General features: G+C 38.8%; 1 protein-coding gene across 5 annotated transcripts in view; it reads right to left on the bottom strand.

Moving 5' to 3' along the window:
- Positions 1 to 26,729, bottom strand: part of LOC119646703 (zwei Ig domain protein zig-8) — a 631,176-nt gene that overhangs the window by 174,444 nt on the left and 430,003 nt on the right. For all 5 annotated transcript variants that reach the window (XM_038047280.1, XM_038047277.1, XM_038047278.1 and 2 more), the window contains one exon: positions 37 to 805. In XM_038047280.1, the coding sequence (XP_037903208.1) occupies positions 37 to 112 (76 nt within the window). In that variant the 5' untranslated portion in view covers positions 113 to 805. The remainder of the gene's footprint in view (positions 1 to 36; positions 806 to 26,729) is intronic.

Raw genomic sequence — 26,729 nt, 5'->3', positions numbered from 1 at the left:
AGTAAAAATAAAAACTAATACCATTTTAAGACTCACCTGACTCTAGTGTTGTCGCTAGCAGAATGGATGGAAGGCATAAGAGGATAACGCGAATTTCCAACATGTTCAGCATTATAACACAATGAAGAGGATCCTTGCTGCAACTATCTTACTACAGATGTATATACACTGCACTCACACCGAACTACTGCACTTGAAATGGAGGAGCACAAGGACGACAACCACGACACCACATTCATGCACGTCTCACACGCTCTGTTGATTTTTTCCGCGTCCACTTTACGCTCCGGTCTTGTGTAATGATTAATGTTACAGCACTTCCTCTAGATGATGATTTTTTGCAAACTGTGTGTATGTTACATGTTTGTCCTAGTTTCAGGCCAAGATCCAGCTCCTTGTGCAGCAACGTAAACTGGGAATGAGGTTTTTTGTGGTTCACTGCACAAACAGCTTTTTTCTGCTTTCTGGCTTGTTCTACGTTTTGTCTGCTTAACAGCAGTAAACACGTTATTAGCTTTTTGCAGAAGACGTGAATGATTGTGACATGGACCCAGACATGATATTATGATGAAATGGAGTTCTTGCAGAATTTCTCGATTTCATTGAAGCGCCGTTTATAGATTTATTCTACTATTTTCTGGATATTCAGTATTAATTTAGTTTTGGACATTCGTAGCAGCGTCGACTTCTTCATATGCAGTCATGTCACATATCACTTTTATGTATATTAATCATTATTTTCACATTAGACATCTTCACCAATTAGCATTTGATGGGGTTAGAAGAACTAATCTCGTAGCATTGCCTGCAAAATTTAAAAAGATGAAATAAGTTCCAATATAATCAAATTTGGTGATCTTAAAATTAGTTGGGAGAATATTATTTTAGATGTATCTTCCAAGATCGGTTTCAGAGTAACAATATCGCAATGCTTTCTAAAATCAACCCAATTGTGACGATGACTCTGTAGGAGATCGATTTGCTTTTTGATAGTATAGTAAGGATTACATACCAATTTGAGGGATATTACATGGAAAAGCAATAAAGACTGGAAAGCTATCCTACGATCGATTGTAGAAGACTTTAATAACATTGTCCTACTGTGTGGATTTTTAGAACATGACAATAAGGGTGAACAAGGCGGGAAACCGGAAATGGGACGCTCAGGTATGAAAGGTTTTGTGTATTTCCTTTATGAAAACGTTTGGGTGGATATTTTTCCAATTAGAACCTCGCATATATATATTATATATATATTTGTTAATAATAGTGCAATTTCCTCCAAGCTTGATAGGATCATGCTCATCATTATAGCCTACATTGCTGCATTCTAGGATGAAGGGGGGTTGTGCAGTTAATTACTCAAAATTATAGTAATAGATTGTTATTAACTTTATTTGAACAGATATCGATATGAAGGGTATTTCGGAGTCTAGGTATCATACAGTTGCACCTTGCTGATTTTTTTTTCAGATCTTTCGGTTGGGTAGTTTCTGAGAATATCTCCATAAAAGAAATAACCATTTTCTCACTCCCCGCCTTTCCAACAAATTTCAAAGATAAAACCGGCTCCGGAAAATACTAATCGAGACCTTTCATTTGATACCCCACATGGCTATATTTGGTGAGAAGAAAAAATACACCTCCCTCTTGCATGGACCCCCCCCCCTAAATTCGACGTAGAATGATGTAACTCATGTATGAGTATGTATGAGTGTTCACAGTTCTCACCTTTCCGTCAAATTTGGTGCCAATAGCTAAAAGATAATATTTCGCAGCATTAATAGATACTATGTGTGTGGAGAAGCGTAATGAAAACTTCTAGCCAGTCCGCAGACCAATTGTGAAAACAGAAGCTTCAATCTTCCGAATATATGTATCTTCAGCAACTTCTAAAATTCTAACCCAAAGCAATCACGAAATTGTGTCTCGAGTGCATATTCATATACCGCTATTACACCTACAGTTACTTATACATTAGGGTCGTAATTGTCAAGCTGCACGCTTAGGGGGGGGGAAGGATTTTGGAAGACATGGTGAAAGAATTGCCGTAGTTATCTTATTTTGGAGCGTACGTTTTTCGGAATATTTTGGGAAGGAGTTTTGATGGGTCATAAATAGTTCCGTTCACGTTGACGTAGAGTATATCTGGCTGGCCGCAAAAATGTCCATCTTTTCTCAACACGGAGATCACTTCTTTTCCTATAATATTTTCCTACTAAACGAAATGTAAGTTCCCACAAAGGTTCTCTATCGGGATCTATGTTACACATACTTCAGTTGGAGTTTCCAGCTACTACACACGCAATAAATTAATTATGCATCTATATAACTATATTTAGTTGTATAAATGCAAATGGAACTACATTTTTAGCTTTAACATTGTTCTGTTCGATTTAATTTGCGCCTATATATATTTTTCTTTCCCTTTCGTTGTCAATCGGAATCTGCCTGATTACGTGCAGTATCCGTGGTTTCTCTGCACGACGAGAAGATCCTTATATGCAGCATTTTCCCTCCTATCTACCATCGTTTAGTACCTCCATTAACCTCTTTTCAAATTCCTTAATCGAATCTTGTCCTCAAGTTACAAAAAAACAAGTCGGGAAAACGGAAGCTGGACGCTTCAGATATAAACGGTTTTGTGTATTTCTTTTGTAAAAATATTTGGTTGAACATTTGTAAAATGAAATATATGCATATAGTTATGTGGGAATATTCACTTTCGCGTGATACTGACATTCACAGTCTTGAATTTGAACCAAAACAGCAACTTTGGACTATTATAACTTTGTTAGTAATAGCGCGATTTCCACCAAACTTGGTAGAGTCATCTTGTAAGTTATAGCCTAGCTGCAGCACTTCATGATTCTAGAGTGAACTGAAGGAGCGTTATGCGGTCATTATTTGAACAGATATCGGTGTGGAGGGTATTTCGAAGCCTAAGCACCACATCAACAGTGTTGATTTTTTGCCATACTTTTCGGTTGAGAAGTTTCTGAGAGGGGATCCGTGAAAGAAATGATCACATTAATCCCCCCACACTCCCAACTTTTCCAACAAATGTGATAACGTAAACCGGTTTCATAAAGAACTAACTAAGATTTTTAATTTGATACACGAATCACGACTACATTTGGTGAAAAAAGAAAATGTATGCCCCCCCCTGTTGCATGTATGGGAAGAATGATGTAACTCACTGTATGTGGGGGCGTTCATAGCTCCACTTTTCCACTAAATTTGGTGTCAATCGCTATAACTGTTTCAAAGAAAAGTACCTGTGACAGACAGACGTGGAGATTTTACATACAGTAAAAGCGGATTCTTCTCTGAAAAATCTAGGAGAGAAGGTGTATCCGGCGAACGCAGAAAGGCGAATTATAGCTGGTACTGAAAAGCAATAAAAATAAGACCGATGGTCTTCAAAAAAATCGAAGTAAAAGTAAGTAGAGACTTTGCTACGATCGGTCGCAGCTGGGTTCACAATCTGTCAGCGAAACAAATATTATAAGGATGAGAAAAGCTTATGGAGATAATCGGCTGTTTTGAATCTGCCTTTAGGAATACTTTTGATCTGGCGCTTCTTTCAGAATTCGAAGAAGAAGCGACTTGCCCAACACTATGCTGATCCAGAAAAGCAAAGATTTTGACCACCGATCCCAATAAAACAGACACTATCGCTGTCAGTGACAGTGATGTGCCAAGAACTTGACGATTTAAGTATCTCGGATCAATACCCTCAGCCAACAATGAACTGCATTATGAAATAGCTCTTAGATAAAGTCTTCCTTTTCTTTTTCTTTAGCGTTTGTCCCGTTCACAAGCGGGGTCGACTCGTCGTGATCGGTTTCGTCATTTGGCTCTATCGAGTATTCTATTTTAGCATATCAAGCCACCGTTGTTTTGGCCTGCCTTTTGGTCGTTTACCATCGACTTCGATGTTCAGACCAACCTTGGCAAGTGAATTATCGTTAGCACGAATTGCGTGACCATAGCATCGAAAACGCCTCTCCCGCAATTTTCCCACGATCGATGCAACCCCATAACAATTGCGGATATCCTCATTTCGGATGTGATCAAAACATGTCACGCCATTAGTCCAACGCAACATCTTCGTCTCCATTAGTGCAAGACGCCGTTCATTGTCTTTTATAGTCGACCAACACTCAGAACCATCGAGAGCGACTGGACGGACGACATTGCAGTAAATTTTAGATTTGAGACATTCTTTGATACGGCGGTCACAAAGAACGCCAGTTGCCGATCCAGGTTGCGTTAATGCGTGAAGCAATTTCATAATGCAGTTCTCCATTGGCTGCGTTGATCCGAGGTATTTAAACCGCTCAGTTTTGGGCGGATCACTGCCCCTGATTGCGCCTTTTTCATGGGGATCGGTCGTCGAAATTGCAGTTTTGTTTAGGTTTAATCTGAGATCGTGTTGCATGAGGCGATCATTCCATTTTGGACAGGTTGCTATCAGATGCTAGGAAAACATCATCTGCGTAAAGCAGTGTGTAGGGCGCTGGACGTTGGATATCCCGTGTGACAGTGTCCATAACAAGAGCAAAGAGGAATGGTGGGAGGGCGTTTCCTTGGCGAACACCAACAGAGGGACGAAGCGGTTTTGATATATCCGCCATATTTTGAACTTTACTTTTCGAATCATGGTAGAGCAAGTGAACCCATTGCACGAGTTCTTCTGGCACTAAGTGTTGTCGTAAAGCATACCAGATAAAGTATTGTTCACAGTTGAGGTCCTTTTTGGTCTACCCATCAAAGAACGCCTCAAATAAAAAATTCTCTACGGTGTCAAATGTTGGTCAACTAATACCATCGACTGTCAGAAATGTTGGCGAAGTTATTGCATCCGATCAGTGATAGAATACACATCATCACGTCCAAAATGAGGATATTGGCAATCGATGTGAAGCTGCACTAATCTTGGAAAAATTGCGGAATGGTCATCATAACGAGAGCAAAGATTGAGCTGATCGATGGGAAAAAAACCAAACGGCAGCTTGTTTCGCTGCAGTGTGATTTGAGAGCCTTTTGATTCTGGGCTTGATGCGTGTATCATCAAGCCCAGAATCGAGAAAGGTGGCGAATCTGAATCTGTCTAAGTAATATGTCCTTTGTTTGATTAGGCAATAGCAACCCTAACATAATCAGTTTTACAAACAAAACCTTATTAAAATCGGTTTACTGTCTGTCTGTCTGTCCGTCTGTCTGTCTGTCTGTCTGTCTGTCTGTCCGTCACACGCATTTTTCTCGGAGACGATTGTAGCGATTTGCACCAAATTTGGTAGAAAGGTGGGAACTGCGAACGCTCACGCATATAGTGAGTTACATCCTTTTACGACGAATTTAAGGGGGGGTCCCCATACATGCAAAGGGAGGGTGTACATTTTTTTTTCATCAAATGTAGTCATGTGGGGTATCAAATTAAAGGTCTCGGTTAGTACTTTTTGAAGCCGGTCTTAGTTTTGACATTTGTTGAAAAGGTGGGGAGTGCGGGGGGTTGAAAGTGGTCATTTCTTTAACGAACCCATTCTCAGAAACTACCCAACTGAAAAATCTGAAAAAAATCAGGGGGCTGCCACTATATGGTCCCTAGGCTCCGAAATAGCCTTCATACCGATAGCTGTTCAAATAAAGTTAATAATAATACATTACTATAATTTTCAGTAATTGACAGGAAAACCCCGCTTAAGTTTACTCTAGAATCACAAAATGTTGCAGTAATGTAGGCTACAGGATAGAGCGTTATTCTACCAAATTTAGTGAAAATCGCACTATTACTAACAAAGTTATACTAGGTCAAAACTGTCGCTCCTCTGCAAATCCAAGACTATGAATATCAAGATCACTTTCACATAATATATTCATATTTTACGTGCTATATGCTAATGGGGCAAATGCACACTCAAATTTCTTTATAAAAGAAATACACAATACCTTTCATACCTGAAGCGTCTAGCTTCCGGTTTCCCGACTTGTTTTAAGGTTTTGGGTGAAACAAAGCCTTATTAAATCGAGTATATGTATGACGTATATCTGTCTGCCTGTCTGTGACATCCAATCTACCCGAAACGGCTGAACAGATTGTCACGAAATTTGGTGAGAAGATGTAATCTGTGAATTTACATATGGCGCGACTTTATGTTGCATTTGAAAAGGTTCCCCATATATGTGAAAGGGGGATGTACTTTCCTTTTTTACGGAATATAGTCGAATGGGATATCAAATGAAAGAGCTTGATTAGTACTTTTCGAAAGTGATTTCGGTAGTGAGGGTAGTGACGGCTCCCAATGTATGCCCTAAAAAGTGTAACAGGTTTTTCAGAACCTACCCAACCGGAAAATCTGAAAAAAATCACAATGGTGCATCCATACAAAATCTAGACTGCAAAATACATGTCATTCCTATAACTGCCCAAAGAAAGTTATTATAATAATAACATATGACCATTTTTTAACAGTTCACTGTGAAAACGCCTTAAGTTCATCCTAGAACTTTGATACCATTATAGGCAATAATTTAGTACACAACTTTGCAAAGCCTGAAAGAAATTCAAATATTATTGACAAAGTTATAGAAGGTCAAAGTTGCGCATTGAACATGAATTTATCAGACTCTAAGACGAGTATGACGTCATCATCATATAAACTGATTCATATGAACCGCGGGGTTGGAATTTGAGGACATATCGAGCAATATTTATAACTTTAGGTGTATGTACGAATGGCAAAACGGGCACAGGAAATTTCGCCCACAAGATGAACACAAAACCTTTATATCCGAAACGTCCCGCTTAATTACTACTTAAGACAATCTTTGCAAGAAATTTGTCACTGTCATTTCCTCTTTTATCTATTTCAATCATATTACTGAAATGTGTGCTATGACACCACTGAATTGCTTTCCGAAATAAGTTCTAAATGTCGTCATTTTCGTATTGTGCAATAGTTTCATAATTAATTATTACTGAACCTGAAGACATATTCGCTGCCTTGTCCTCAAAATAACAATCTCTTCTATTTCTATTTCTTTACCGCTAAATATAGAACAAAATAATTTGCAAATTTGCTTATCTAAGTAAGGCCCACTAAACCGCTTAGTTCTGCCCACATGCCAGAAGCTTCGAAATCTCATATTATATACTCCACAATTCAACCGCACGTGGAAACATATGGATGCATACACGTATATGCGGTCCACGTTTCAAGTTCATACATACATATTGCTAAATCACCACGCCTATACGCTGTAGCGTATGTAGATTCTCTCGTAGTCCTTCTGTATTGACCTAAATCGGGTCACTGAACATCTAATTTAATTCTGAGCTTCAATCAATTATTCCGATGATATAGTGATGAAGTGCAACGTCCAAATTGAGCCGACAAAGTTATTCTGATTTCAATCAGACTAAGTCATGAACTTAACTATGCAGGACACAGGCTACAGTTTACATAATTCATAATGATATAATGGGGACTCAAAGCCTGTAAATCTGTATTACGGTCATCGAAGAAGTTATCAAGATAATTGAGTGTTCTTGAAATGCTGCATTCATGAAGATGTAAATAATTCACTAGTTCATCAAATTTGCTAGAGTAAGTAAGCCAGTTTTGTGCAGTCCCTTTTGTGACAGGCCACCCAATGTCAGTGACCTTTGTGTTGTGTGCAGATACGTGTCCTTGTTAACTTTTGAAACTTTCCTGAACCCAATTGATCTAAGAGCCCTGTCTTCTAGATTATTCCCTTATCAATAACAGTAAAAACTTGAAGCAACGTGCTGTACGGTTTCGTCCTTAATATCCTGGGAGATATCTCGAGTCCATAGTCTAATTGGAAAACTTCAAACTAGATCAGGGAGCTCCTTACCAATTCAAAGGAAGCTTTATTTCCTAGAATTCGCTATCTTATTCTCCTCCTTCTGTCCGTAAGAATCAACGGACATCGCCAGTACCATCAACATTAATAGAATACTTCGCTTTTAAGTGTGTATTCACTTTCCCTAGCAACTCTTCCACATCAATTTGGTTTAGTTGTTCACACAAGGAAATCAATGCTTTCAGCGGAGATGTTTACAGTGCGTACACAAAAACCGACGTGCAGTTTGTATGATATGGGCTGGGCCATGTGCCTTTGGAAATCTGAGAACTTCTTGCACAGAAGTAGCAGAAATGATAACTTCGTTATCCAAAAGGTTGTGTTCCATCACACCGTCTTCTACCTTCATAAAATATCTTTCACGCGCTTGTTCGGCTTCTTGAACTAGTTTAACCCTAGGTTGACAATATCTCTCGCATGATCTCTATATTTTAGATAAAAGTTTCATCGTGCGGATATTTGAAAGTGATTGAGGAAGATGAACTCTAGAATGACTGTCGATATAATGAATAATATAATTGCAGTACGATAGCGGTAAAAGGAAGAGTTGTCAATTAGATATAAATGGTTCAGATTAAATTTATGGCCTAGCATCAGGTTAGGATAAAGTTGTTCAAGGCTGGCAAGGCAAGAACATTTTCCAAGAAAATAAATATTCTTTTATTCTTCGGAAAATACCGGAAATTTGTGGGGAAAACTATAAATTTTGCTAGACTTTTTCCTGCAGAAGTTTGGAAGTATTCACAGATAAGTATCTTATTTTCGACTGTATCTTTAAAAAGACACAGGGCCTATGTTATTGGGAGTTTAACCATAAACTCCAGGACTCAACGCTAAAAATAAAGTTAAAGTCACTTCGTTCAAGAAAAATAAAAAATAGGTCGCACCGACGAGTAAAAACATTTTACTGCTCATTTTAAATATAAAATTTTGAGATATGTGATAATGAGATACCCAGATCCATACAATTCTCTGCTCAATATCTCCTTCGTTTCCAAGAAATTTGTACATGCTATGAGCATCTGCTGTGACAACTTTCAGGAAAGCCCATTTCTATTCCAACTTTGAATGCAACTTTGTTATTAATAATATAATCTGGAAGAAACTTTCTACTTTCAATGGTTACAACACATTTTTAACTTTTGTAATAATTGGTAGATTGACATGGAGGTCTGGATAGACCCCAAAAATGAAGAAACATACTATTATCGATATAATTTCAAAGTGTAGATTTTTTTTTTGAAACAATTGGGGATACCTTGCCTATTCGATAAAGTTTTTCAAATGTCTTTTTATGCAGTCGAATTTGGAAATCTAGTGAAGTCTGCCACAATTGAAAGCCCATATGAAGGCTGATATTGATATATTGATGCTCTTACTGGCAGGAGCGACGAATTTTCACGAACCATCACGAAAATTACCATTAAAGAAGTCGAGAAAATTGCCGACTTTATGATGAAATTCACTATTATCTCACCTAACCCACACCATTCATGTCTTTACTGTCTACGAGCCAGGTAGGCGACCCGATGACGATGAAGACGCCTTCTGGCACAAAAACTGTTACCATGCCTGCTGATGACTATATCGTGATTCCGGGTATTCTTGATTGTTTTCCAAGCGAAGTATAAGTTTTTCGTCAGTTTGTAAGGGTATAAGAATGCAATGAAATAAGTTGTGATACCGGGTATACAGGTTTCGTGTTTATCTTGTGGTCGAAATTTCCTATGCCCGTTTTCCCATTCGTATTTACTTAAAAGTTCTAAATATTACTTGATATGTCTCCAAATTTCAACACCGCGGTTCTTATTAGTCACTTTATATGACGGTGACACCATACTCGTGTTAGAGTGCGATAAATTCACGTGCAATGCTAAATTTTAACCTTCTATAAATTTGTTAATAATAACTGTATTTCTTTCAAACTTTCCAAAATTGTGTATTATTGCCTACAACGATACGGTATAAATATGTGATTTTTTCAGATTTTCGGTTGGGTAGGTTCTGAGAACGAAACCTGTTACACTTTTTAGGGCACATATTTGGAGCCCTAACTCCCCTATGTTTCACTCAGTATTAAAAATATTGTCACTTTCGAAAATGGGAAGCCTCCTAAAATTCAACATAAAATGACGTCACTTGCTATATGTAAGGGAATTCATAGATTACATCATTCTCTAGATCAAATGGAGATTTAAAAACCTCTCGACTTCACTGGGAGCTGAGGGCCAATGACCGAGGAAACTGGCGAAGCCGATCTAGACAGGCCGGTCCCGCTACCGAACGAAGCGAAGACTAAAGAAGACGAATAGGAGTGTAGAAACCTAGATGAGCATAAATTAGTCTGGTAGGTCCAGCGAATAAATAAGTCCAGAGCTTTAGTTGGGAGGACACTGATGTCACGCCAATGATTAATGTTGTTCACAGATATGCAATTAATGTATTTTTGGTATTAAAGAGTTAGATCTCCTTGGAGCGTCCAAAAAATTTTTTTTCAAAATTTTGCTTCGAGTGCACAATGTATTAAGCAACATTTCAATAGCAAGAAAAAAATTTATTATTGGCAACTTTCTGTAGAATGGCGGCTGTAGGACCTTACAGCAAAACAAGTTTTTTAGTGAGTCCCCTACGGCGAACAGTAGTACTCCTTTGGATCAACATCTTTGGATCTACATAAGTGTAGCTAGTGAAGTACAAAAGGTTATAATGTTAGATTTTTTTTTAAAAAATAGCAGTGCTCAGAAAAAAGTTCGTTTTTTCGGCAAAAAAATGCTAAAAAAAAGTATTTAAAAAAAATCTTTTCATCGACTTCTCAACTCCTCACTAGATAATTAAATAAAAAAGTTACAAGTGAATTTTCACGTCGATCGGATAAAAACTCTTCGAGTTTCCATATCATAATAACATGGTTTCAATTTTTTAACCTTACTCTGCTATCCCAGCATCATGTAATTGCCCTTCACAACCATATTTTGCTCTAGTAATTTCTTTCTGGGTGTCACAATGTTGCGCCCAGACTGTCGGCCATATTGAAAAGGGAGTATTTTGTGGTTTAACCGCAGTTGTCCTCTTGGGAGTTGTTCCAGAGAAACCAATTTTAAAAATATTTCTAAGTTGTTTTTATACAAGATCGTTATTGATTGTGAATCTAGGAATGCTTTGGCTTATTTTATGGCAATAAAAAAAGTAAAAAAAAATCCAGACAGATATTAACCCCTTAGATAATTTGAAGTGTATCCACTTTTTTGTTAACCTCGATGTGAACAACCGACTTGAAAGCGTGAGTCTTTCCGCATCATTCCATGCACGGAAAATAGACACACTCCAATAGGTCCACTCAAGACCATGTAAATACAATGTCGCGACAAAACCAATGTGAACACATGTCACCCAGCGGCAATCAGCGGTAGAAGCCGAGTTTCGAGGGATACAAGGCAGTCCGGTAGATCTCGAGGTTGGGACAGCAAGCTTCAGATTCCGTTTGACCCTGCAGCTAGAAGCAGTGCTCAAATGCGGGTAACTAGATTAATTTTTTCAATTTAATGACAAAGTACATGCGCGGCAACAGCATTCTCACTATATCAGACAAGGTAAAACTAAAATCCCTGGTTGAGTCAAGAGCCGATGTTTTAATTATTCCTCAGTAGGGCGCAAGTCTTCAATGCTTTTTGCATTGGATACTCAGTTACAGACAACGGTTAGCTAGAAATTATTCGCTAGTCGTAGAATACGATAAGAAATTTACAGTTTCGTCAATCTGAAAACACGAACAGCAATATATACTGCAAAGACATCTTCATATCCAAGTGGAGAAGCCACGAGGAATATGATTTGCACTATACTAGTCTGACCAGAAATAGCGAGGCATATCAAGAACTGAAAGCGGACCTACCCTGCGTAATAGCACGTCGTGGTTTCAGATCACCTGAACATCATTGGACCGCTTCAGACGTTCATAGAGTATCGATATATCCTGACAATCGATACCAGAGTTGGCTGAAAGTTATTCTAACACTGGGTGTCGAATTTCAACATGGTCCAACACATTTTACGCAGAATAGTTTCAACACATTTTACACAGAATAGAGTCCCTGTCATAAACACCATAGATTGAGGAGCACAATATGATTCTACCCCCTTGAATGTGGAGGAAAATCAAACCATTCATAGATGGCACCGATCGCGATTGCAATACCAGCAAGATCTGAAGAAATTGTAGGGCTATAAGGAATTCTTTTGCAGGGTATGTGTCGGGCCGGTAATTTCCGATTCTGGTGCAGCCATTTATGACTAGCAAGATTTTATTTTTTGTAGAAAGTTAGCTCCAAATCTACATTCTACGATAGCCCAGTTTCTTAAGGGAGTCATCCCGTGTGTCGGGTTGGAGAAATCGTGTGATTCTTTTAAATGGATCGTACGAAGGGGGATTTCTTTATTAACTGCCTCACTACATTTTTTGGGCTAGCTATTCGTCGACACGCAAATTCGATAGAAGGAATGAAGCAAGAAATTTAGGCAACTTTCCTCCATAAATGTTCTACAGACGAAAATCCTCAGCATCAAAATTACTCAGCAGGCGAGGACAGTTGGTGCAAATGGCACAAAGCGGAAGCTAAAGGAGAATTGGATAGTCTCCACCACGAGAAGGCACCTTTGACTGAAGAAGTTCAAACAGTCATCAAACCAATCTACGAAGATTTGTCACGAGATGATCTCTTGAACAGATGTTTAGGAGCAGAGACCCGGAGTAACAATGAATCGTTAAATGCATTGATCTGGACTTTCGCTCCTAAATACCTTCATTCTGGGGAAAGGTCGTAGAAATAGCCACTTTTCTGGGTGAAATTATTTTCAATGAAGGATTCAATGGCATTCTCAAAATCCTAGTGACAATGGGATGTCAAGTTGGTCACATATGTCAGGTTTATGTCGATTGACTGACTTCGCTAAAAGAGCCAGAATTGAAACCATAGAGCAACAATCGGCCTTACAAGACTTTTTTGAAGAAACGGAGGGTGCTCTCTATGGACCAGGTATAGCAGATTAATGGTGAGTTAAAATTTTACTGATGATAATCACATTTAAATTTTCAAATGTGTTTTTCTCGAGACTGCATCTTGAAAATCGGCTACCACCATAGCTCAAAATCTATCCACCCAAATTCTTTGAAATTTTCACGCCTTCTTTAATACATATTTCTACGGTCCGCAAACTAGGATAATTGGAATTAGACGGGTCGTTTTTTTATTCATAAAAAAGCCCTAAAAAAAACACCAAAATCCGAAAAATTAAGTCTAAAAGTCCACCAAAAATTTACCTTTTAATATTTTCTAATTATCCTATTTTGCGGACCTTGGAATATTGTTCACATTAAAATGCTGTTTAATTTTTTTCCTCAGATCAACACAGCGCCCTCCAGCGTGGCAGCAGAAAAACACCTTTTTTTGGAGATGGGTGCATAAATTGACACGTATTCCGAAAACCAGTTACGGTATCAAGCTAAAGAATCATATCATCATATATAGTGGTGATATCAATAAACATATGGTGAACAAATCACGTTTCTGTCTTTATTCAGTCCTTCAAAATAATTTTTCAAAAAAAGGCAAATAAAAGGCCTTCACACGGTATGACCCCCTTAATCAGAGTGTAGATACTATCGATATTTTCAGATTTGTATCCCTTGAATTAGCTTCTTATGATAATCATAAGAAGACTGGTCGAATTCAACAAAGAAAGGGAAGCGTCACCAGTTGAGCAGATAATCACACAAATATCACAATTTCGGAAACTGAATATTTCCTACTCCCAAGCACTTTGGAAGACAGATTCTTTAAGCAGAGACGAACCTTTCTCTGATTCATCGACAAATGGTTTCCGATATTTAATGTTGGTTAAAATCCTTTCAGAAGCACCTTATTCTCAGATGGAAATTAAACTTTGGCAGCAATATGACAGTCGATATAAATGCGGTGAACCTGATAAATACACCGATTAAGCTAGTCTTACTTAATACACCCTAAAGGCAGCCCTCACTTGACTATTTTATTTCATTCTTGACAACTAGGCACATATGTATGTGGATTCGGACACAGGCTAGCTTTTGTAAATAGGATCCCAAATTAGATGAAAGCACAAAAAACTGAAATTTTAATCTAGTTCGGCAAACTATGACTCTAATTATGTTGCGCACTAGGTTTAAGTGGGGATTGCCAAAGCCAGTGTGAGCCAGTGATATAATTCTAGTTGGTCTTCATGTTTATTTCTTATTCAATTTTCATTTGGATTTACCCTCAACCATTCTTTGTTATAGGCTACGCTCCTTCAACTTACCTCCTGCACAACGTTACTGAATGTTACTATGAAATAATTCATTTTTGTGCATAAATTCATCTCCAGTTGAGAAGTATACACCGTAGATAAACGTATGTACAGGAAGACAATTTAGTATGTATCCGTTGTAACCATTGCCGACACAGAACGATAGATAATCCGTGAAAATTCGCCATTGGCATCCAGTTAGCTTTTCCATTAAACCCACTATCTTGCTGTGAATGTTGAGATGCAGGCATCTATGTTTGTATTATCGGTACTTCTCGGTTATGCCAGCATAAGCTGACCCTTAACATCTCCATAATGCTAGTACGTGATTAAAAACTCTCGCACATACATGATATTACCGAATTTTCACCATCCTTTCCATCCCAATTGCTAACGATTGATTCCGCTCGTAGCATTTTTTATACACATTCTACCTTCCTGTAGACTCACTAGCATATTAAATAGCTACGCAGAATGTATATAAAAAAAGTTTTTTCCTAATTAAAGAATAGAATTTTTTATTGGAATCGCACATCAGAGTACTGCGAAATTGTGTTCTTCTCGACGTGGCCTGCAGAACCAACCAGTGAACTTGGGATCCTGACTAAACCTGCGAACAAATTGGTAATCAAAGTAAATAACCATAATAGAAGGTCGACTTTCACTAAAATTAAGTTAAGTTTATTTATGGTTGGAATATTCTATGATTTAATACAATTTGAGGAATAACCACGGATTATAAAAGCGCTAATCATCAATCAACTATTCTCAATCTAAGGATAAGTCGACATACTTCTTTCCTGGAGCACTGATATGTTTTTAATCCAATTTAAATCATCATACGTGGGATCGATTTTTTCTCACGTTTATAATCCGTTAGCCTGTCATATTCTATAAATTATATTCGTTGAATGAAAGTCGTCCAAAAGGTAACTGCGGTCCTACCGATGGTAATCGAGGCTTTTCATTTGATACCCTACATGACCATATTTAGTGAAAAAAATATACACACCTCTTTTGCTTGTATGGGGGCCTCCTTTTAAATTAGGCCTTCACAGATCCCATTTTTTCATAAAATTTGATGTCAATAGGTACAACCGTTTCTGAGAAAAATGCGTGTAACAGACAGGCAGGTAGACTATAAGCCCATTTCAATAGGGTTTTGCTTTATACAAAACCTTAATAAAGATAAAATAAGAAAACTCCGTCCCTTGACTGCGAAACTGCTGATCATGAAGTTCACTGCCTTTTCCAGAATTCTACATACTTACAGTTTAAAATGCATACAGTACTTATGTATAATCGATGGAAATTTAAGGTGACTGTAACCATTACTATATCGGCCTTCTTATAGTCGCGTCTACCAGTTCTTGGATTGTATGCAAACATTCACGTTTTAAATTATGTCGAACCAAAGTACCCTTATAACATGTGGGAGACAGATTTTAGCGGAGATTTGAAGCTTTTATGATATAGTGACGGTCATGCGCCCGAATGGTGATGCAGAAAGGACATTGAAACGGAGCAGTTTTCGCTTAATGTTGGTGTTGGGGTGTCTATCATTCCAAATTTTAGATAAAATAGCGAAGCACCATTCACACGTTGGGTAACATCGGGTTCACTCCCATTATCATCAGAAACAACGTTACCAGAATAGGCAAATTGATCGAAATCTGCAATTAATGCAAATAAGAGGAGCGAAATTCATCGATTCCTTTCGGATTTCCTAATTTAGGACCATTTGATTGCAGCCCATGGTTCAGTATAAAAAAAGCAGATACGATAATTGCGGTTGAGGTGATTGAAGAAAGATGTCATCATCTATTGAGCCCCCCATTCTCTGGACGAGCAGCATGTGACAGAGGGATTGAGCATGGAAACCAGCCTGCTCTGAGGACCGAGATGATTTCATTTTTGTTTGTAGGTTCCGCATCTTACAGTGCCATTTCAATCACAAAAGGTGAAACTTCAACGGATGCAATAAAGTTGATAAACCGTTCTTCACAGATGAGGAGCTTATTGTTAAAGTCTTTGTCTGCTAGATTGAAAGACTGAAGACCACCTGCAAGTTCTTCTATGATGAGGTGTATCTTACTTAAATGATCATTATTTGTGGCAAGATCGGCTGATGTCCTTAATAGATCCTCGAAAACCAATCAGCCGTCAATATATTGATTAAACCAAAGCAGAATTGGCAGAATGTTTACATGCTACGAGGTCGGAGCTCATTAGCCAAAAAAGAAGAAAGGTTCAGTCGAAATGTTGAAATGGCAAGTACAAGGAGGGCAGACGAGAAGAGGGGGGGGGGCATTTCCTTGATAAATATCGATAAAGGTTCCAGGCTGCTTTCGTATAGCTGACCCACTGCGAACTTCGCTCTTTCGATCGCATTAAAGCAATATAACCCAACACATGGATCGCACTGATGCTAGGTATTAACGCAGGGCATAGCAGATGATTTTGTGCGGCATGCGGCCAAACACCTTTCCTGGCAATGATTCTCACGGTGTTTCTGCTTAGATAACCGCGGAGTATGTGTTCCGCCAGAACCTCTTCAGTTCCCAGTTCTGAAGTTGGCACGGGATGACAACCAAATTTGAATATGCTGCCAAACGGCTCCTCTTTTTCCATATTCGAACAATTGTTTGCTTTCTTGACTTTTATACGAGCTCTTCATTTTCCGAGGTTCAGCGGCTATGTGGTCAGGTTCTGTTACTTACCCCGTTTGATTGTTTCCTCGACTTCTGTGCTGCCAACAGGTGTTATTCGAAATAACGACAGTGCTTTCGGAAGTGGTGCGTTAACAACTCTTCCGTTGAAATCTGTTTTCGCACAACATCCTGTGTGCGTTGGCGTAGGTTCTTCACAAGTCAATACAGATTTTTTTCGCTGCCAGAATATCAAATTTACATCATAATTTTTGTAGTGGACTACTTAAGCAGCAGCGATTCCTTTCTGTGCTTCGCGTTAGCGTTTTTTTCATGAACCTTTATTTGGATGTCGTTATTTCAAAGCCAAGTTTCTCGGTTGATGGATCCTTTACCGGCTTTGGCAATGCTAGTGGCTGCATAAACGGCTTTGTGGATCATATTCCCCATTGACTCCACGATTGATCGAGAACATTTCTTTTTCTATCTCATAAAATCATCACCACATAATTCGTGTACTCTTCGTTCGTGTTGCTTCAACGATGTTGCAATTTGCATAAGGATCATCATCATTATTGGGAACGACTTTGCGGCTACTCATCTTTATATTTCCCATATGAAATATAGGAAAATGTGACAGTTGTTTAATTAATAATGAATTGATAAGATGGCGAGTATCGACGAAAGCGAAAATACCCTTGCTGCGTGTTCAGAAGCCTTCACCACTGTGATATCTGTTACCGTTTGCCTTTTCACTGACATGACCAATAGGATCACCCGCAACGACGATATAACATAATCAAGGGTTCATGCAAGTTTGTTCCTCATACCAGTAAGGTTATTAAAGACACGAGTTTATGAAACTTTGGCTAATTTATTTACCCCTTGAATTCATCCATGGGCATTTCTTCACAAGACCGGGCTTAACATAAAAGCAGGAACTGTATTCCGGGAACTAACCATCCTCTCTTCATTGGGAGAACCGAGGATGTAATGCACCGATGAAGATGGTGTTTAGTTCGGGGGCGGTAAGAACTTTTAATCAATTTATGGTTAACTTCCAAATGGCTTAATGACAACCGCAAACGGACAGCAGATGATAGTTGCTTATGACTACAAAGGCCAATGACGGCTACCACAAGGAATCGAACTCAATTTTTTAGAGGAAAAATGTATGACTTTGTATGTAGGAATTTTATCAAAAATGCATTTGTGTTTTGTGAGCAAAGGTGTCGCAGTGGCGGAAATTGTAAATGCCCACAAATCATACATCTTTCCCGCAAGCTAATATGCTATCTTTTCAAATGTTATAGATTGAAAGTTTGGTTAACGATTTTCGGAACAAGTGAATGGATGTCCTCCCACACGGATTTGGCACATGAACCTTCTTTTCTTGTTCGATTCTACTTAGCGCGCCTTTTTGTGGCAAGGGATTGAAAATTGAATATAGGTGGTCCACTGGCTGGCTGTTTTAGGGTAATAATTGCAGCACCATCGGTTGACACCTGCAATTTGGGAAAAAAGTTTATATCGTTCTGGAACTCTTTCTTTCCCCAGTTTCTGTCCCAGTTTTTTCGAGCACGAAGCAAAGTTCAAAGTCTTGTTCCGGTATTGACAATGGGAATTATTCATTGTGCTTGGAAAACAACTACTAACTACCGTGTAAGTTTGGTTGTACCTCCTTTATTTATCGTGTCTGATTAATTAGCTCGGAAATTATAGGCGCCATCAGAAAGTGGTGCTATAAAAATTCTATCTATCTCCACAGAATTAATTCGGTTTGAAGCTTGCAAATAGCTTGAACCCCCGCAATACAAATATGTACTTGTGAAAGCTCAAACTAAGGTAACTCAAAGCAGTCTAAATATTGGATCCTCAGAGATTAGATTTTCGTCTGCTGCTTGTAGTCCAGCCTAAAATTAATAAACAAGGAGTAGCTTTTTTGTTTTAAACGTGTAAACGTAACTTCCGCGGTCAGGGCTTGCATCAGGTCAGTTGTGTTTCGACTAACGGATAACGTAAAAACAATCAGATAGGCTACAATCAGCAGTATATTTAGGAGTTGTCTTCTGTACATCAGTCTTGAAAGTGATACCTCCGGAACTTCTCGTAAGGTTGGAGAGTTCCAAGATCAAGATCGACCGCTTATTTGATCCACTTGTCGTTGCATCGTCGCCATCAAAAATGCAGTTTTTTTTCGGGATCGACAACGTATTTTTCGCAGAATAATTCATCGTTGCACCTACAGTTATTGCTGATCTGGTATTTCCACTCATACGAAAATACTGGGAATCCAATATCTTTCCCAAAGAATGGAAGCAGGCGGTGGTTGTTGAGATTTCAAAGGTAGGTTTCCATTATGAGTTGGACAATTGGAGCGTTATCTAAAGTAGTAAGCTGGTTACCGCTCCGGAAGCTCTTACATTAACCACATAACAACAACACTATGTATTTTGGAACAGTCCATGAAGTTCACTTCATATGCTTTTCATCGACTTCTAGAAAGCTTTCGACAGCATGAACTGGGAGTGTATCTGGAGTGCTCTGCGCAGCAAGTGCATTTCAGAATAATAGCTATTATCAGCTTAACATATAATAGCGCAAAATATCACGTCGTACATCGATGTAAAATCCCAGAGGGATCTGGGATCCGTCACAATTGCACCTTCCCACTCATATTATTTCTTTTTGTTATGGGTGACAATTTTCATTCTGCCTTGTCCAGAGGAAGTAGACAAGTTCAATGGTGTATGATATCATTAGTCAAATACCTCACCAACTCTGATGAAATCTGTTTGCCCTTTCACCGAGTCATGGATCTTGGCCAAATAGGTATGGATTTAGAAAGAGAAGCAAGTAGAGTTGAACAAAACCAAAGTTCGCAGTCTGGGAGATCGGCATACTATCCATATCTGTATAAAGAGATAGAGCATCGACGGTGGTGCCGAACTGGATGTCGTTTGATGTATTAGTAGCGCTAAACCCGCGTTCGCTGCCTTATCTAAAATCTGGGAATGCAGTTATCTCAAGACCAAGATCAAGTGGAGATTATTCTGTCTTAACGTTTTTTTTCTGTAGTGCTATGGTGAGCATCTTCTGGAAAGTCACGCTCCCCCCACGTTACTCAAGAACTCCACTATTTCATCATCACAATACTATTTCGAATAAAGGAATTCCACGATTCCAAAGCCAGCGTACAAGTCAATCAGAAGGCGGAAGTTGGAATGCATATGTCACACATTAAGGAGAAGGAGCTACGACATGTAGTGGAACCTACTCTCCTAAGATGCCCAAAGAGTCGGTAGTCCCAAGAGCACTTGACGCAGAACAGTAGAGAAAGTCCTAGAAAGAGTTGAAGTGCATTTCGGCAGACCGCGTACGATGGTACGTAAGTATGGTTCACAAAATATGCTCCACCAAAGGGTGATAGCAACCATATATGAGAATGTATGTATAATCTCTGTCTGAACTCGGTTTAACAGTAAACCCTTGTCAACTAAAATAGCTTGGCTTTGAGCTCACCTGGAAAAGTGTCAAATACGTCCAAATCCTAGATAATATAGTTGCACAAAAAGTAGTAATAGTGTAAGATAGATGCAGATGATCTAAATGCAATTAGGTATTGAATTGAGAACTTCGGTTACCATCAGGAATCAGGATGATGATTCCATGTCATTATCACACACTACACATGCGAGTAAACGAACTAAAAATAGTTAGGGAGAATTGTCAGAGCAGGTTTCATGTTAATGTGGTCAAGCTTGCCTGTCTAGATTAAAGATGACTTGCCTAGATAAGGTAGTCGCAACAGTATGTACAATACGATAATCAATCGCAGTAATAATGAGCAAATACAATACAATAATTAGTAATTCCTTATCTTACAAGCAAAAAGCCCACCTGATGACATATTAAGCTATCAATTTTGTAAGAATAAAGCAACTATGAAAACATGTACAGTCGAACCTGGATATAAGGAACTTGGATATAAGGAAAACTTCTTTAAATGGAACATTTTTTCGTGCACCTTCAATTTTCAAAGAAAAAATAACATTTTTCAATTTTTCGAACTTCTATATATGGAATAGAAAACCTCTTTATAAGGAATTCATTTTTTTTCCGGAGCCTCTATAAATGGAAATTTTTATGTTATTCAGTTGTCATGACCTCTATATATGGAATTTTCCCCTGAACGACAAAAAGGGAAGGTCTTTTTTTTTTCTTAGAATCGTGCAATTTTCTATTGTGACACGTTTTGAAATTTTTTGTTTATTCAAAGTTTAATTTGAAACTCGGTGATAGTGGTGACGATTCTTTCACTTGCAAATTAAACCTTTTACTGTTCCTTTGCCGCTATAACTTTTGTTTCTTTTAATAATAAAAGGCTGTCATGTCCGAAAACAAGAGAAAAAATTTAAGTTTAAGTGAGAAATTGAAATTGATAAAGGAGTTTGAAAACGGAAAAACTCGGAATGCAATATCCGCGGAATATTTCGTGCCGCTGTCGACATTGTGTCGTATTTTAAAAGAAAGCGACAAAATCAAACAAGAGTGTTCTGAAGGACATGGCAAAATAAAAAGAAATCGTAATTCGGAATATCCGAATCTGGAACAGTGTTTAGTGGAGTGGTTGAAACAGTGCCAAAGCAAGAATGTACCTGTAAATGGACCGATTTTGAAAGAAAAAGCTGAAGAATTTGCTAGGAAGTTGACGATTGGAGGTTTTTGCGCCAGCAACGGTTGGTTGGATGGCTTTAAAAAAAGAAATGATCTTATTTTTAAAAAAATTTCTGGTGAAAGTGGTGCTGTAGACATCAACGCATGTAGCCAGTGGATAAACGATCTTCCCGCTTTGCTGGGAGATTATTCTCCTAACGACATTTTCAATGCAGACGAAACAGGGCTCTTTTTTAAATGCTTGCCAGATAAGACCTTTACCTTTAAGGGAATTTCGTGTCATGGTGGGAAGTACAGCAAGGAACGTGTCACTATTCTTTTATGTGCGAACATGACTGGCACTGAGAAATTACCCGTTTTTCTTATCGGCAAGTCAAGGAAACCCAGATGTTTTGCAGGTGAGTAAAAGATTCTTCGTTCGCTGTTACTGTATAAATGACATTAACAGAATAAAGGTTATGAGTCGATAGTTAAAATACTATAGATTTTTTTCTGTTTTAGGCGTGATAACTCTTCCTGTTGAATACAAAAACAATAGCAAAGCATGGATGACTGCAGCACTTTTTTCGGAATGGCTTAAGAAAATCGATATTCAGATGCGCCTCGAAAATAGGAAAATTTTACTTTTTATCGATAATTGTACTGCCCATTACAGCTCAGATGAACTACAACACATAAAAGTTGTCTACCTACCTCCAAACTCCACCAGCAAGCTGCAGCCCCTAGATCAGGGAGTGATTCAAAATTTTAAAATTAATTATCGTCGGGAGGTTGTTCGCCATATTTTAACAAATCTCGAAAGCAACGGTAGCTTGGAAATAAACGTTCTCATCGCAATGAGATTTGTGAAAAAAGCATGGTTATCTGTAACCCAGACCACTATAGCTAACTGTTTTAGGAAAGCAGGGTTCAGGATAAATGGTTTACAAGAGCCCCAATATTCCGAATGGGACTCTTCACATGAGGAGTTACGGCCTTCATTCCAAGAGTGGTCTGAATTAACTTCCAATGCCGGTGAGAGGGTACCTAGCTTCGAAGATTATGTAAACGTCGATGAAAATATCGAGGTTACAGGAGAGCAAACAGTCGACGACATTGTGAGCACCCTCCAAATGTGTGACACCAATGAAAACGATAGTGATGAAGATCACGGCGATACTCTTGAAATAAAACTTGTAAAGAAGAGGGAAGCGTTAGAGGCACTGCATACTTTAACAAAATTTTTTGAACAGCGTGAAACCGAACCAAAGATATTCGAAAATATTATCGCTCTTGAAAGAAACGTTGAAAATGTGGTCACTGATAAACAAACAAAAATATTTGATTTTTTCAAAACTTAATATCTATGAGATAGACACTCATTCCATTTATGTATTCGACTGATTACAGTGACGACTTATGAAATAAAGAATCTTTGATATTGATATACTCTTTTTAATTTTATTTATCATGCGGATTATTTATTTGTATTTAAATGAAAACTCAAAGTTGCTGTAATACTAAATACACCAGGTGATTTTAAAAACCTGGATAAAAGGAATTTTTTGCTGAAAGCCTCTGTATAAGGAAAACTGGATAAATGGAAAACTTGTTTATAAGGAATTTAAGTGAGTTTCCCTTGCAATTCCTTATATCCAGGTTCGACTGTATTAAGGAAATTATTCAAAATCTTGCCATACAGGGTTAAAATTTCGCTTTGCGAAATAAAACTGTAATATGGGTCTGCGTCGATATATTCACCACAATGATGTAGACACGTACTACATCATTCATCTACCTTTCACTATACGTCCTTGTCAATATCGTCATTAGACGGATGTAAAGGATATTGACATCTACATGGATACGTTGCAGAAATTTAATTAGATCCTTTCGGGAGGGTAATTCTTCACCTTAACATGGTTAAGCTCTGGTCGCAAATATCATCAACTTCAATATTCATGCTCTAATTGCTATGTGGAATGACTAAGGGATAAGATGAAGTACACAACCTAAGTAAGTAAAATGCGAGTGGAAAGGGAGTAGTGGACCAGCTCGCACCCTAGTCGAGTGATGTGTAAATATCTCTTCATCAAATTTTAGCACTGAGGATTGTCCATAGAAGGAAAATGCACGCCTCAGCAACTAAAGCATCCCGTCATTAAACCTGAGCTGAGTAAGTCGTTGGAAATAAGGTAAACTTTTAGATAAGGATTTCATCAGATGTAGAATGAGACTAAGTAAGTAGAGATTTGGTGAAAATGAATTCAGACCATTTTTAACTAATGGAGCATTTTATATGTACGAGGACATATTAAAAATTTTTGCAATTTCTGGTAGACATGGTTTTTAAATGTTATTTGAAAAATAGAAGTTGTGTCCTTTTCGGCTAAAAGTATTTTATCGTCTGAAATCATCTGTGGTTGTAATAAGTTGTGTGGAGCACAGTTGAAGGGAGTTGATGATTCTGCTGGAGGACACTTTTGAAAACTATTTTTTCGCATACCGGACACCGGATTTAACCACTACTGACTACTTTTCACGATATTTGGAAGGACATGTTTATGTGAATAAATCAACAATCATTTCACACTATACTGTTTCTAATAGAACCCAAGCCGTGACCACCAAAATTTTGCAAAAGGTTATGGAAAATGCTGCCTCTTGCGGGATATCATTTTCTTGTACCTAAGACATAAATATTATCCACCAGTACAACATCTTTAAAGATTGTTGCATTTGATTTGGTGCTTAATTTAAAAAGTTATAAAGAATTCATTTGGCGCCGCTCTGTAGTTTGCTCATGCCCTGCCGAAGTTGTTGTTTTCAGTCAGCAATGCTGATCTTTTAGAACCTGTTTTAAGGTTTTGTGCGAAGAAAACGATTTATTGAAATCGATTTAATGTCTGTCTGTCACATTTGATTTACCTAGAAACGGCTAGACTTACGTGACGCCATTTGCTGTTGAGTTGAAGCCTGCCTTGCACTGCGGTTAATTGCCCAGAGAAAGCATGCTTCTCCACTACATCGCAAGTCTCCGTTGGTGGAGTAGCAATGTAAAATTATGATTTCTAGCCTGGATTGGAATCGTCTAGTTAGAAGTCTGTCAGAAACTGGCTCCCAGGTCAAGAGAGTGCGTCTTGCGTCAGAAGCAAGCTGACACCGAATTTGCGTCTACTATCATTTGGCTTTGTAGAGTACAAAAGTATATTGCCGCAAGAGTAAGAGGAGTACTTTCCAGAGTCCTACCATTTTACTTGGCTTAGGCTCAGAATGCCCAGTTAATATAGCTGGATTTCCCGCTCAAGTTGGAGAAAGAGAGCATTCCGAGGACCCTCGTTGCTGTTGAGGAGTGTGCGCACATTGTAGAAACTAATTAGAGTCGGTTTTTGACAGCTAAAGGTCGTTCCTGTCAGGTCAGTTCCCCCCAGTCTATGACTTTCCTGGCCCCATTCTCCAACACACAGTATCAACACTGTTTGATGATGAGAACACAACAGGCTAGAAAATTTCAAACAAAACTCCTTTTAAGATTACATTCATGAAATCGGGCGCTAGGCTGTCATAGCGAAGGTAGCGCTTCAATTCTCACTGGTGGCTGAGGGGTTTGTAATCGTGACCGGATATCGGATACCAGTCGGCTCAGCTGTAAATGAGTGCCTAAGTCAAATCAAGGTAATAATTTCGAACGAGCGGAATGCTGACCACATTACCTACTACAGTGTACTGAAGTGTACCATTACGGCCTTGAATGAAGTACTCTAACATACCTCAAGGCCCTGATCTACTTGGATTGTTGCGCCAACGATTATTATTATATCCGAGTTGTCCCAATCTCAACAGATGCCAAATTTTACCTAATAGGAGCACTAAGTGCCAAGCATTTAGGTTCGGCCGATCCTACCTGCTTAAATTATAAAGAGGCCCAGGTGGTAGTGGCCGGTGGTAGGTCAATGGGAGAACCCATCGGGAATTCCACGCAACATCGAGCAAGTATGTAGACTGGTATATTTCTGCATAGTTTGAAGTTCCAGGACATCAAGGAAAGCGGTGAGGGATTTAGGTACAATACCTTTAGCTAAAAATATTATTGGAACTACAACCACCCGCTCGAAACGCCAGTGGCTCATCCTCTTCTCCACGTATTTTCGTATGTTGCTATTATGGGTGTTAGCAGCATTAATAATATACACCTAGCGACCCGTCTTGTCAGCTAACAGTACGTTAGGTTTATTGTGTAGAATATGGCCGTCAGTCGGAACTTGCCGATCCCAATACATATCGAATGAAAAACTATCAAGTACTGCTTGCGCTCATATTGGTAAACCGGATATGTTCCCGTCATCAGCCCATGCATATGTAAACGGTTTTGATGGACCACCTTGCATACAGCATTATGCCAGGTGATGTATTGCACCGGTGCCATAACAGTGCATCCATAAATGAGATGATCCGACGTCTCTAACGCCGAACCACACATTCTGCACTGGTCGTTCTCCACCCGTTCTTTCATGATGAGCTTTTTATAAGCTCAGGTGGCGACCACGCCATCCTGAATGGCACACATGAATCTCTCCGTCTCAGGAAAGAGCTCCCAAGCACACAGCCATCTGTTCAACAACTGTAAATCGACAAATGGTTGCCAAAGACAACTTACGTGTTTACCGTGCATTGCCTTCGACTTCCATTCATCGATCCGCTCTTGGTCCGACTAACCCCACTCAGAGGATTGAAAGATCGATCCTTCAAGTTAAGTGGAGTCAGCCCATAATCTGCCTTACAGACAGTTGCATGCAAGCAGCTCGTCTGCTCTTTGCTGTAAAAATAAGCGCGGAGGGAGTCGACTTGGCGATGATGTTGTGCCGAAACGTCAACGACGCCCCTACCTCTAATGTCACGAGGCAGGTTCATCCACTTCACGGTTGAGTTTGGATGTTGCATTCAGAATTTCGAAATAGTTGTCCGTATTCGCAGCTGGACGGTGATCGGCCACGGAAATATTCCATATGTATAAGCCAGTGAAGGGATAACAAATATATTCAGTGCGCTTATTTTATTCTTCCTCGAGAGATGCGATTTTAGTACCAGCTTTACACGTCGCAGGAATTCAGACAGCAGAGTATCCTTCAGATCACCAACTCGAGATTTGACACCTGTCTAATCCAAACTCCGTCCGAATATCAAGGCTGAACATGTCTGCTATTCACGCAG

The sequence above is a fragment of the Hermetia illucens genome, chromosome 1, assembly GCF_905115235.1.
Source record: "Hermetia illucens chromosome 1, iHerIll2.2.curated.20191125, whole genome shotgun sequence".
Taxonomy (NCBI): domain Eukaryota; kingdom Metazoa; phylum Arthropoda; class Insecta; order Diptera; family Stratiomyidae; genus Hermetia; species Hermetia illucens.
The sequence above is the reverse complement of the archived record's forward strand: the minus strand, read 5'-3'. Positions and strand labels throughout refer to the sequence as shown.